This window comes from Epinephelus lanceolatus, chromosome 24 (genome assembly GCF_041903045.1).
Source record: "Epinephelus lanceolatus isolate andai-2023 chromosome 24, ASM4190304v1, whole genome shotgun sequence".
Classification (NCBI taxonomy): Eukaryota; Metazoa; Chordata; class Actinopteri; order Perciformes; family Serranidae; genus Epinephelus; species Epinephelus lanceolatus.
Window position 1 is genome coordinate 12,508,171 of NC_135757.1, and position 13,929 is coordinate 12,522,099.

A 13,929-nucleotide genomic window follows, 5' to 3' on the forward strand; every position below is an offset into this window, starting at 1 on the left:
AAACAGTACATCACTTACTTGACTCCATAGGCGAGGATGATCAGGCCTATGAGGACGCCTATTGTCCCATCCAGGTACCACACCTGGGGCTCATGCTTGAACACTTCAGCGCTGATGAGGATGGAGAAGCCCATGATTCCCCCCACCAGTGAGTTGAATCCTGAAAAGAGAAAACAAAAAGTCTTGTTTTTGTTTTTAAAAAAGTCAGCTGATGAGGGGTTTGTAGGCTCAGTGTTGGAATTCAGCCCTCATGTTGGGGCTTCCCTCAGACATCTGCTAAGAGTCCAGTGGACATGTGATATTGCCTGCTATGTCTCGTGACATGACAGATTCTTGACATGCCTCTAATATGTGTCAGTTACTCAAAGGTCATCTCGTTCAACCAAAGTGCAAATGGCTCTGTTAAGGTGCGTGACAGAGAGTATGTGTTACTCCAAAGTTTGTGTTTGTGCTCCTACCATCAGTGATGAGGGCCCGGCTCGTGAGCACTTTGCCAAGCATGAACTTGATTATGGCCAGGATGATGCACACCAAGCCGCTGATGATGGACACGCTGAACAGGAAGTCATCCTGAGAGAGACAGACAGAAGCACAGAGAGAAAGTTGGAGTCTACTTGATGATCAGGGCAGTGTGGCGGCACTTCATACTGTTGAAAATCATAAAGCTTCTTAAACAAAATCTTCACCAGTAGAAATCTGATGTGAAATCAAAGAGACACTTCCTTGTGTCCTCTCTTAAACCAAACCTACACCCCCTGTATCAGCTATCTCCCAGCTAATTAAGCTGCACTTTCATTGCGGCATATCCTGCCATCTAAAGATTCCCTATGATTGTTGACAAGACCAAAGTGACCTCTACAGACAGCTGCGTCCACAGTCCAACCACAGCTCAATACCCTGAGTAACGTTGATCTATATCCATTTTTAGGGGCAAAATACAGTTATTAACTTCAGATGAAAGCTTCCACTGTGTGTTCTTTTCATATTGCATTGTGCATCGTACAGTGGATGCTCTGAACTCCTTAGATAAAGCGATGCAGTGTTAAGATGCAGCAGACGTTAGAAATAAGAACCGAAGACTTGAAACTTTACTTGGACTCTAGATCAAAAATTTAAGATTTGGACTTGCAAAATAAGACTGTCACCACTACATCTTGACTGAATCACACACCTCCCCTCTAAACCATTCAAATTACACTCCACACCTGCTTTCCTTTGCTCCCCGTGGCTCAGATTTAATTACTTTTCCGAGAAATTATCTCCAGCTTCACAAATGCTCTGCCTCTTCATGACCTGTCCTGTTGGTTTTAGAATTTCAAGAACATATTGTGAGTCTCACTGGAAAGAGCATCAACTGAATGTCTCGCATGTAATGCACAAAGGACAGACGGGTGGAGGAGGAGGAGGGATGGCTGCGAAGAGAAAGGGAGCTGCAGAGTACTCAGCACCTCTGCGGCAGCATTAATATTGCACTATGGCCTTGGAGCCATGAAAAGCTACTTTGGCGAGCTTGCAGACATCAAAGAGGAGATGGAGAGAAAACCTCAGCGTGCTGCATAGACCTGAGTCAGTGCTGTGACTCAGCTGTGAGAATAACATCTTAATAGCTGATTATCCTCAAAATAACAAACACAGTCTTCAACATCAAGGACAAATTTTCAATTTCAACAAATAGACATATTTTCAAATGGGAGCTATTCACAATTTGCCATCTCAATACTACGGAATAAGTCTTCTCCTTTCTGCAGCTGCTTCACAGTAAAAGCCCTCAGTTTATGGGTATTAATCACTTCAGCGATGGCTATATAAGACTTTCTATTTATATTTTTTTATGCAAGGTGTACACAGAAGTAGGTCATAACGTGTCTGTACTTTCTTTAAACTATCAATATACAGGAAATGACTTAATAATGGCAACATTTCCTGTCAATTTATAATTATCTCTGATATGCGAGTTAGCCGTACTGTATATCGTCTACTTTCTATCACACAGGGCTTCCACTGTGGGGTCTTAAACACCCTGTCGCCATTTATTTTGACAGTACCAGCTGGTGGTTGCTTTGTAAATCAGTAAAGGACATCATGTTCCATCGCATCTGACTACTACATTCATCAAAATTCAATACTCAATCTGACTGGCACACCTTTATGGGAGATCCCCCCCCTCATTTTGGACAATGAGAGACAGATGAGCACACGCACACACGAGGGAGAAAGGAAGGTGGCGAGAGCTCATGACAGAGAGACCTTGACCAGAATGTAACCACAGTGCTTGACATTTACATCTGACTGACAGAGATCCTCGTGCAGAATATGAAGATGGTGCTAACTTTTCTGATGAGTCAGGTAGACAGGCATTTGAGTGGATTTCCGAAGCTCAAGGGTTGAGAAATTCAACTCTCAGGTCACTGCAGCCCTTCAAATTAATTTAACATATAAAGAAGCCCTGTTTGGTGTTAAGAGGTTTTCACAAAGCAGTGATGAATGCCTGAACGAGGCTACAACTTCGTTTTGGCTGCTAAGTGACGTTTATTGGGCTCAGAGGACGAGCAGGGCAGGAACAGTCAGGTGTCGAAAACCAAATATCCTCCTCCACATGCTTCCTCCTCCACCCCTCTGTCTCTACCCTCCTCTTCCTCTCTCCCTCACTACTGCATACCTAAACAGCTGCTTATTAACATTTCATAGCGAGGAGGAAGAGAGGGAGGCTGTGAAAATAAACCTTATTTCCAGCATCTGCATACTGAGGAGGTCTGTGAGGCAAACACAAGCTATATTTAACTCAAAGTGTGATGCACCAGAAACCAGTGTGGTAGAAGCCTACTGTGTGACAGAAGAGGAGCAGGTCGACTCAGAAAAACACAATCTGTCTGCCTCGCTGCTCCCACAGTCTGCCTTTGTTTATGCTTTGCTGCTCGCTGTCAGTCAGGTCCGGCTCTTGCCTTCACTGCAGCCGGAGATGAAGAGATGGACAACACAGTCGGGCCGATACATCAATAAAGGATTTGGAAGCTAACTGAATTTTGAGCCTGTGTTACTTGCAAAGCCTTTTGTGAAACCCTTGAAATGGGCTTTTCTTTTGTGGTTTATCTTTATCTGTTCTGCAGCTGATGCAAGAATATGAAAAATATGATTTAGCTGGATTCAGCCATGTTGACCAGTGTGTTGAGAAAAAGGGCTGAATGATGTGTTTACAATCAGTAACTGACATTCCCTGCATAGTATACCTTAAGTCAAACAGCTTACACACCTTTGTTTTAATGGGAATGTAATCAAAAAGTATATTTTTAAACTGATGTGTGCTTGCATTTAATTCTTCTACGCTATGCAGTTCAGATATTCAGCTTTTAAGACTGTGTGTTCTGCTATTAGCTCCTCTGAGAATCTTGACACTGACGGTAGAAATTAGATGACCTCACACGACTTCTAAAAACAGCCCAGGAGTTGCACAGTAGATACTGCTCATTCTATAAAACATGTAATCATGCATTTGAGGCTTAAACAGACAGCAACAATAATTTTCTTATTTTCAAAACAACACCAGTGTGAATTAGATCAGGGAGCTAAAGTGGAAAGAAGCAGTGAGGGACCGGAACAACAAATATCTCTCTGCAGTAATACAGCTCACTTAAGTACAATGTTCCCATATTTACCTATCATCATCATTACATCAGATCCTCCACTGCATTTCAACGGAGATGACTTTTGCCCAGCAGTGGGGTAATAAAACTATTTAAAGAAGTGTGAAAGCTCCTGAGTCTTCACACCGGAGGTTTGTGACATTCTTCATGCAGCAGCAGCAACACTGTTACACCTCTGCCACACACACACACACACACACACACACACACACACACACTGTTAATGGGGAGAACACAAGCCTAATCTAATGTCGAGTCTGGAAGTCATGTTTTTGTGAAAACAAATTAAAGCTGTGGCACAATCATTCCTCTTGTTTTCAGTCCAATTTGTCTTGGAGTGGAAAAATCGACCCACATTTTTTCAAGCTGGATTGTTTGCTTGGAAAATTGAAACCGCTCAAAACATATCACTATAAAAATATTTTCCTTTGTGTGATGATTAAGTAACATTTGACGTGGCGTGTTTATTTCTTTTATCTGTGCTTGCTAGTTTGAAGTAGCTTTGGTTACTGTAATTCAGATCTGTTTAAACCACACTCACACTGTCCTGATGAAGCAGGTAAGAGGGTTTGAGGGTTAAAAGGAGCTGCATGCCACATTCAGGGTCTGAGCTGGGATTGTCTGTACATGGCTCTCATTATGGAGGTGGCTGGGTCGGCCACTAGCAGCTAATGGTGATGCTGATGGTGTTAGCCTGGAGGAACTCGACACTGGGCATTAATGAGTGATGACACGGTTCTGCCAGTGGGATACACACTAGGGATGTTCTTGGCGACTAATCTCCCTGTTGACTAAATGAAAATTTTAAGTCGACTAGTCTAAAAAAGGGAAAACACTCAGAAAACAGTTAGAATTTAGCACAATTTATTGTTTAGTATTTGAAATATTGTCCCAAAAATACTGTGTGCATGAAGAGCCCTTTGAAGCCTTTAATCACAGTCTTCAGCAACCATGTCGGATTTTAAATGCTGAAGTTCGAGACACTTTGCGCCGCGTGGTATGAATGTGAACATGACGGCAACTCAGTCAAACATTAGCCACTAAAATACTATCTACAATAAATAAATTGCCTCTGAAATGTGGGGCACATTGAACCTTGCAGATTATCCGACAAAAATTATAACAATTCACTTTAAAGTTAATAAAACAACATCTAAATTCTAATCTAATTCAGCTTAAATGAGAGGCATTTTGCTCCGTGCAGTATGAATGTAAACCCTGCACATTATCTGACAACAGCTCACTTAAAGTTAACAAATAATATAACATCTCAGAAAAGATTAATTGCTGCTGAATTTATTTTCTAGGTCAAAGTTGTGCCAAACCATGCTGGTTTTGTGCGATGACATCTGATGACAATTTCCCACCATGCCGTTTTAAAACTCCAGTCTACTCAAGCATTACTGCGGGGAAAGGGACTGCTGTCTGACGGCTCTGTAGCACCCACTGGTAGCAGGCGGCTACATGACAGTTAAGCGGACTTGTACATGAATAAAACAGTAACTGGTTTAACGGACTAATATTTCTGGTGCCGACTAGCGAGGGAGCAGACGTTTAATCGGTTACATGTCTAATCACGCAGAATTTAAAAAGTATTCATACTGGTTTATGGAAATAGTGGGTCAAAACATCGTGACACCTGTAGGAGACTGAACAAGAGCAAAAATGCAACTTCACAACTTCTCATTTTTGTGCAAAATCTGCATGACCTCACAACATCCAAAAAATTTGAACATTAAAGACGGTCAAATATGAATAATGTAACATGGCAGTTTGACAACAAGCCCTCATGCACCACTGCAGCCTCAATATATAAAATTAAATTAAAACCAAATCATCTAGATGTGATTGTAATTTCTTGTGCCTGTGAACAAAGAGCCAAAACCTTCCATCTGTTCAGTCACACTGAGCTGCTCTTCTTTATTGCTGTTGGGCCTGAACCACCAGCCCTCCAGTGACCAGCACCATGTGATGGACATCTTATCAGATGTGCTGCCAGTTCAAACAGCAAGACAGGGACAGAACCAGCCACGTTACATCAGTAGCTTCATGCATGTTGTTTGCTTTGGATGCCGAGAAGTGCAGTTAGATTTTCAGAGGATATTATTAGCAACAGGCATAAAGTCAGCGGGGCTTTTTTTTGGATTCCGAGACAAATCCTTGTCACTGGCAGACTGGTGGTATCACAGCAGGGAGGCAAAGTCGTTTTAAAAATAGCCCCAAATTCCACCAAAAATCTGATTATACACCAAACTTTTGGCTTCAATTCTGCATCATGGCTCCAGTGAGATTAACCAAATCCCTTCATGACCCTGTCTGACTCACACTGACAGTAATGCAGCTGTCATAATGTACTACAGGAAGTTAATGTGTGGGGGGTTAAATGGATAACATAATCTGTCCCATATGGTGAATGCTTTCATCCAAAGATCTCCTCCATCACCAATTTAAATTGAATTTAAACCCCTGCACCATGGTTACGACTATTTCCTTGCATACTGATATTTACAGCATGATGTCAGATCTCCTGCTCTGTTCAAATCCAGGTTTAGTGTTAGTAGTTGATAAAGTCTTACCACTTCAGGTAGCAGCTTGGTGGCGAGGTCGTGGATGGCCTTACCCAGAATGCACAAGGAGGACAGGATGAAAATCACACCCAGGATAACACAAGCTCTGTGGAGGATAAGAGAAGTAAACTGTGGTGATGAGCACATTACTGACAACATAAACACAAATTAAAGTACCGGCTCCAAGTTGGACTGTGTGAGCCAGTCGAAAGTGTTGACTCTCATCAGCCGAGGTGGCTGTCAATAGTTATCTATCAACGTAAATGTATTGACAGCAGTGTTGCTTCAAGCCGGCAGTAACCGCCTGCTCTGTTTAACACCGTTTAGTGTCACCAGGGACAAAGTGAGAACACTTTAAGCATGATTTACTGTCAAGCATTTGACATTTTTTCAGAGTTTCACTCTGACAGCTGTTTATTTTGTATGAGTTCATTAAAGAGGAAGATATTTTCAACTTCTAAGAAGACAACAGGAGCACAAGAAGGCAGCCACAAACAAACGCAGGACATGGATGAGGAGACGCACATTCTGTATTTTGTGTCAACCATTTTGATTATCTAGCAAAAAAGCACCCAGTTGTTCAAAAGATTTAATCTGGATCAGAATGATGTGGATTTAGAAATCCCATGTATTTGCTGTCCAGGATCGGCTAATCCATTTTACTTATGTGTCTGCTTTTCAAAGCAACATTGGATGGGATCATTCTGATCCAGATACAAACATTTCAAGGTTACCAAATCTGGATAACCTGTGCTCTAAATGGAATTACACATCATAATGTATGCAGTCTTCCAACAAACACACTGAAATGACCACTTATCACCACAGGTGCTGACAAAGAAAACAGAGATCTTCAAGATTATAACTTAAAATATTTTTTGTTTGATTTGGACAGATATTTGGGGATTATTTTCCTTTACTGTAATGAAAGTTTTAATGGGTTGCCTAATGCCTCCTTTATCTACTTTATCACAGTAACCGTTAAATAAATCAAATGCAAAATATAAATAGACGTTTAATATATTATTAAGTAAATAAATTTTTATGAGTTGACCATGATTTAATCCAATTTCAGAATCGTCTTTTTCTTCTGAAGTACCCATTTTCAACATTTGATCCGATCCCATAGCCGAAATACTATCAGATAACTTTTGAACAGATGTGTCAGAAGCCGTTTCCACCAAGCACTTTCGGTATGGTACCTTTGGAACCAAATTAACCCTTCAGACATGGTACCTAGACCCTAGTGTTTCCACTACAAACAGTGCTCTTCAAATGTGGGCGGGGTTGTTGTCACTCACTGCTCTGTCCAGCACTCACTGTATTTCCTCATTATCGGTGACACAGATAGAAGTCTGCACCTCGTTTATCGTCCACAGAATGAGGCTGCAAACCGACATTTTCAGAACAAAATAAAAACAGGCTGCAGTGAGAGTCTCTCTCCATGGGATATTTAAAAACAGCAGGTTTGTGCATTTAGTCCTTCTCAGGCAAGCTCAGGGGTTTACTGTTGCTGTCGCCCACAGGAACGATGCTCCACAACGCATTTTTTTTTTCTCCAAGTGAGGATTAGAAAATATTCTATCACATAACCCAATCAGCCCAGTGAATTAAATTATTTTTTACTCCGACTCCAGCTGCTGCAAGAGGCAGCAAAACATCCTTTCATTTCATAGTTATAGTCTACTCATAAAACTCTCCACAGTATGAACAGTGGTTACATGAGCCTCAAAACCAGCCACAACTCAGCCCTGAGCAGAGTGACCATCCTCTACTGACCAATCAACAGACTGCAGTGTTCACAGCTCCACCTTTTAGTACCTGATCTTTGTGCTAGGTATCCCAACAGAGGGGGACCAAAAATGGAACGATACGGAACATCCACAACTTTTTACAGTGGAAACAGAAAAAAGCGTACTGAACTGGACTGGACCGTATCGTACTGCTCAGTGGAAATGTCCTAACAAAATTCTCCAGGTCCACGACATGAAATGAAAGTGTCGAGCAACACTTTTCTGTAGGAAATACATAACTTCTACAGAGCAACACTCATCAAAAGTCTTAAGCATCCTACCATAAATCAAGCTTTAGGAAAATAGCTAAGACTACATTTAATCCTGAATGACAGTTACTTGTATTACACTTACATACGGAACGAAGACGCTCCATTAAGACTTATTTGGAAGCAGCAGATGTCCTTTAAAAACCTTTACCCAATTAACAAAGTCTCGAGGGAGACAAAAATCAACTGGAGCATATGCCCTCGTCATGCATGGCTACCAGTGTGTGTTCAATTCAGATGGCTGCTCTCGAGCCACACTTAGTGTACTGGGTTTTTGACCGGATGAGGTAACCAAGGCAACACCCAACATCCCTCCAGGAAGTCCACAGCAGGGCACGCACAGGCGCACACACACACACACACACACACACGCACACATACACACACCATGGGAGCTCTCAATCCCGACTAACAGGCCCCCTGTGGGGTGCAGTGGATGTAAAAATGACACCATGTCTCTGAGCTGCTGTTGGCTCCCCGACAAAAACAACAAAACAACAAATGACGGTTTCCAGCGAAACACAACTTCTGTTCCAAAACATCCGTCACATCACAGGTGGATAACGTTCCTTCTTAATATCAATACAGCCTCTACAACAACAATTCATCCTCACATTTGCTGCAGTGATGTGAATTAAGGTGTTTTTGTTTCGAAAGGCTCCACGTTTCATTGGGGAACAAAACTCCCTAATTCGTCTTGTTTTGACATCTTGAGCTTGTTGTCCTGGCAACTGGTCTGTACCTGTGCATCATTATTCAGCCACATCTCCTCTATCAAAGTTAGACATAAAAAAATTAAAAATTGATTGATTCTCTAGATGCGCGTCAGCATTTTTTTTAACTGGCTGTCTAACAAAAAACAAAACAGCTGGAAGAAAAAAAACAGAAACACGGTGCCTCAGTGTGTGTGTGTGTGTGTGTGTGTGTGTGTGTTAGTTCATGCATGCATTTTACATATAGTAAATATATAGTATAGCAGTTGCTGGCAGGCAATTCTCACTTTCCTGTGTGATCCAGAACATTTGTGCATTAATATATCTGTGTGTGTGTGTGTGTGTGTGTGTGTGTGGTACAGGAGGAAGCCTGGCCTCTTGGTGAAGCCAATTACTGGCTGAGCAGCTTCCTGAACTTTATCTGAATTCTCCAATTAGCCGCTAAAGTGACATAATGAAGGCTGCTGTCAAAAACTGACTTTGTGTGAATGTTTTAATGTGAAGATTTGACACACTCATAAAAAAAAATTACAGCTGATGCAGCCTTTGATTTAAGACACCTACTTTTATATATTTTAATGACATTTCTGGTTTTAGTTGTTGAATTAGGCACAATAATTTACTTTGTTTAGACTTTTTCATAACTGAAATAGCATGTTTTGTTTGGTTTACAGTGTTTTTATGCTGTCATTGGCTATGAAGACTGAGATTTGAATTTCAGCAGTAATGAATTAATTAAGACTTTCAGTTAAAAATAAAATAATGCTTCCTTAAATGCTGACACCACTAATTACTAAACAGCTTCATGTTTTAAAATAATGTTAAACAATACTATTTGTTTGGATGAAACAGTCTCTCTTACAAATTAAATTTGAATTTATCAACAATACACTCTCTCTCAGTTCAGTGTACTTTTATGACCTGTAGCTTATGGTGGTTAATGTTAGCAACTTAGCAGCAGTTTGTGACTTGATCACCCTCCTCTTCTTGTTCTAATGTTACAATAGCTTTATAGATTCACAATAAAATGAACAGTTCACCATTTTGGGGACTACTGTTAATACAGAATTAACTATTTTGTTGCAAGTTTGATGCGAACTTCAACACCACTCTCATATCTGTCTGTGACCATTTAGCTGGTGCCAGAAGATGTTTAGCTAGCTTGGCATTAAGAGTTGAAACGGGGACCAAGCTAGCAACAACCAACACCACCAAAACTCACTAATTATCCCATCAGTCAATAATGTGAACTTATTATATTGCTTTGTGTTTTTCTACTGATGTTTCCTGTTTGCATTATCCCTCTGCTGCTGTAACGTTGCGAATTTCCCTGCAGTGGGATGAATAAAGGATGATCTTATCTTAATCGAAGGCCTATCCTGTTTGATTAATTGGTACACATATGGAAACGTAAAAGCAACTGTTTTGCTCTAATGTCCTTTGAAATTATCAAAATTACATTTGGAGATTTCTTTGCTTATCTTCAGGCTCACCACTTTATTAATACAGATACTTATCAACCTCAGGACCAATCTCAGCACTGCTATTGTGAGTGATCAGTACTACTCAAGACTACAAATGGAAATCAGAACGCTCCAGATACTAAAATCATTACCCCAAATCAATTGGGGAATCTATTATGTTCTACAGAATAAAAAGGTTTTATTTTAGATTTTAATGACAACTTCCTGAGCTATAATGAGCAACATATAAATAAAGTGGTTGACAGAAAGGATCTTCAAACTGTTCATAAAAAGGATAGCTTGGAAGAATGTCTCTGAGCCTCTCATTCCTTTTTTCTACATTTAGGGAAATGCAACATCAGACACAACACACATCACAGGACACCTTTAAACTTTAAACAAATCTGGCTCCAGCAGATCCCTTCTGTGCACGTAATGAAAAGTGTCAGCTGGAAGTTATATTTATTGGATCTGGGATTCTTCTAAAATCATTAAGTTCTGGTCATGTTGAGCAAATGAGTTAAGAACAATTCTTAAATGTAATGGGCTCTAGTTTCACAGATCGGGCGCAGCGGGGGTGCAGCGCACCTGCGCTTCACCAACTGGGTGTGACCAGGCGGAGTTTGTAAGTTGCACTGTGTGCCTGGCGCAGCTACTCCTCTTTCCCACCTCCATCCCTCCTACCGGCGCAAGTCGGAAAGAGGGAGGAGAGAAGGCGTGGAGTCGGTTTTACACACATCACACCAATCAAATGAGCCCCTCTCCTCGCCCTTAAATGCGCCGCGCGAAGGTGTAATGAGAGTTTACTCAATTCGCCACTGCAGAAGAGAGCAGCAGCGTCAGACGGCCAAACTCCTCCCAGGAGGAAACTGATGTTTTGGTCCGGGAGGTCCAAGCTCGCAGTGTCTGAATATACGGAACTGCGAGCAGACCTCCACGGGCTGATGATGCAAAGGTAGCCTGGGAGGAGGTCACCACAACTGTAAATCAATGTTGCGTTTCTCTCGTGCGCGCGCGCGCCCTCTCTTTCTCTCTCGCAGTCTCATTCTGTTTCTTTTCTTTTGACTTTTCTAAGATGACAGATGCTGAATATATACTCCCTATCTGATGCTGTGGCTGTTTGTGGTTGGCTGAGAGGGATGTGAACTCATTAGTTTGCAGGCTGTGTTAATCAAATCAGGTTGGGTTTCCATTACTCCTGCCAAATGTGCCAAACGGTGCCAATCCCCTTTGATCTGACATCAGATGTGACGGGACAGTCGATATAGAAATAGATTTATGTGCTGATTGCAGATAGTTGCATTGAATAGTGTTTTTTTTGGGTATTTATTGCATTGTTAATGTGCCTGACATTCTGGAAACCTGCCTGTGAGGTTTTGGTGACGTGTGCGCGCTGTCCGCCGGTCAGCCAAACTTCGGCTTACACCGGCTGCGCTCCGCCTGCGCTGACAGTAGACCTGGTTTCAGATGGCGAGCTTTTAGCGCACCTTCGGCGAAGCCTTTTGGCACGAAACTGTCACTGCACCAAGCTGGATCTGTCGATACCTCCCCCTGCTGCGCCGCCACACCCATCTCAGCGCACCTCGGTCTGCCAAACTACCAAACTGAGCGCGCCTCAGGGTGCGCTGCTTGAAACTAGCTCTGCGCAGGGTTCGCCACCCTGCGCCACCTGCGCTGCGCCGGGAAACTAGAGCCCAGTATCTGTAAAGATCCTGGACAGATTTTATTGGGACTGCCATATAAAGCAGCAGTCTTAGACTCTTAAGAAAATGATAGTATTTGATTGGATCCAAGAAAACCCTCCATCAGTAGCACAATGGGATACAGAAATCTTCAGAGAACTTCCCACAGAAAGGCTCAGTGCCAAAAAAAAAGGGAAATAAGGGCAGCTTCATAAAGGTATGGCAGCACCTGATAAATCACCTCACGATCTAGGTAACTTAATTCAAAAAGGAAGTGGAACAATGGATGGAAAATCTCCAGAGGCCCTTCAACGATTCACTTTTGGAGTGATTTGCATGTAGACAATAGACTTTTCCTTTCTACCTGATTTGTTTATTTTTTAATTATTACTATTTTACTAATTTACTTCAGTAATATTTATCTGTTTATAACTTTATCATGCTTATAATGTTTATTTTTAAGACAACACACTCACAAAAAAACATGTGGTATTTGTGTGAATATTTTTAAATTGGGAAAATTCCATTTTTTTATTTTTAGCACGTCAGACATTGAATCAGCAGTTGAATTAATGTCTTTTTCTGTCTGTGTTACTATCTTATCTTTAGAGGACATGATCTCATCTTTCTTCTCCGCAGCAATTAGCAGTCACTCCTTTGTGTGTACTTGTGTGTGTGTTGGGCCTGACAGATTCACTGTATGAATCGACCAGATGCTCTGAGAATAAGAACAGAGATTCATTCAGTAACAGATGCTTTTGTTTTGGTTGGATATCTTGTTTTTTCAAAGATCAACTGGTTAATGGTGTCTTGGTAAATTCAGCTCATTTGCTGTGTATCTGCTCGGGTAGTGTTTAGACTCATCTTAATAGAACAGAACACTTTTCTCTTTTCTCTCGCTTTCAGTCACCTGCTTGCTGCCAGCACCCTGACCATTCAACAGTCTCTGAAAGGCCCACCTGACCTTCACACACACACACACACACACACACCATTCTCAGCCAGGTACAGATAAGACGTGAGACACCCGTCTGTGATCGGTCCCAGTGGGCCAAGGCTGACAGAGCTGAAGAGATCCTTTATTTGACACACTCCTCTACAGGACAAAGCAGACCACACACACACATATACACACACACACACACACTCTAGACACTCTGGACACATTGAATGGATCTCATCACTTTTCTGGGGTTGTCTGGTCGTCATCGATAGAATTAAACAATCTGGGCAAGAGGAAACAAAGGCTCAAACAACTACAGGGTCTCCAATTAGTCTTGTAATTTGACTTTAAGACAAAAATTAAATAAAAATATACAGAAGCAAGTTCAAGCAAGGTCAGTTTCTACAGGTAAATACTCATTTTAACACAATTAAACACAAATGATTTTTTCCATCTAACACTGTAGGTGTTCAGAATGTTCATGCTACACTGGTGCAAGCCATCATATCATTACCTATATAGCACATAATTTCAGTGATTTTAAAGCCTGAAATTTAAATAATCTAAAAAAAATTCAGACATTTTAACTACGCGCAGATACTCAAAACTTGGTCTTTATAGGTATGCTATGAAGGGTTGTCAGTTTGTTTGTAAACACGCTTGCCGGTGAAAGTATTCTGGCATTTCACCTTGCTATATTTGTTGTTTCTGCGCTGTGTCTCTTGGATGCCTACAGCTTACAGTCTGGCACTTGGTTGCCACCTTTTTATAAAGCCCTGACCTCACCTGAACGCTGAGGGGGTACATTGGTCATAAATGTACCGAAAACAGAAAATAAGAAGAATATGAGAAAATACA

The 13,929-nt window shown here is 41.4% G+C and overlaps 1 protein-coding gene across 1 annotated transcript in view; it reads right to left on the reverse strand.

The window, feature by feature from the left end:
* The window catches only part of LOC117249804 (transmembrane protein 163a), a 34,550-nt gene that overhangs the window by 5,362 nt on the left and 15,259 nt on the right, over positions 1-13,929 (reverse strand). Inside the window, exons 5-7 of the mRNA XM_033615534.2 lie at positions 6,218-6,314; positions 459-570; positions 19-160 (exon numbers count right to left, since the gene is read on the reverse strand). Of these exons, the coding sequence (XP_033471425.2) occupies positions 19-160; positions 459-570; positions 6,218-6,314 (351 nt within the window). The remainder of the gene's footprint in view (positions 1-18; positions 161-458; positions 571-6,217; positions 6,315-13,929) is intronic.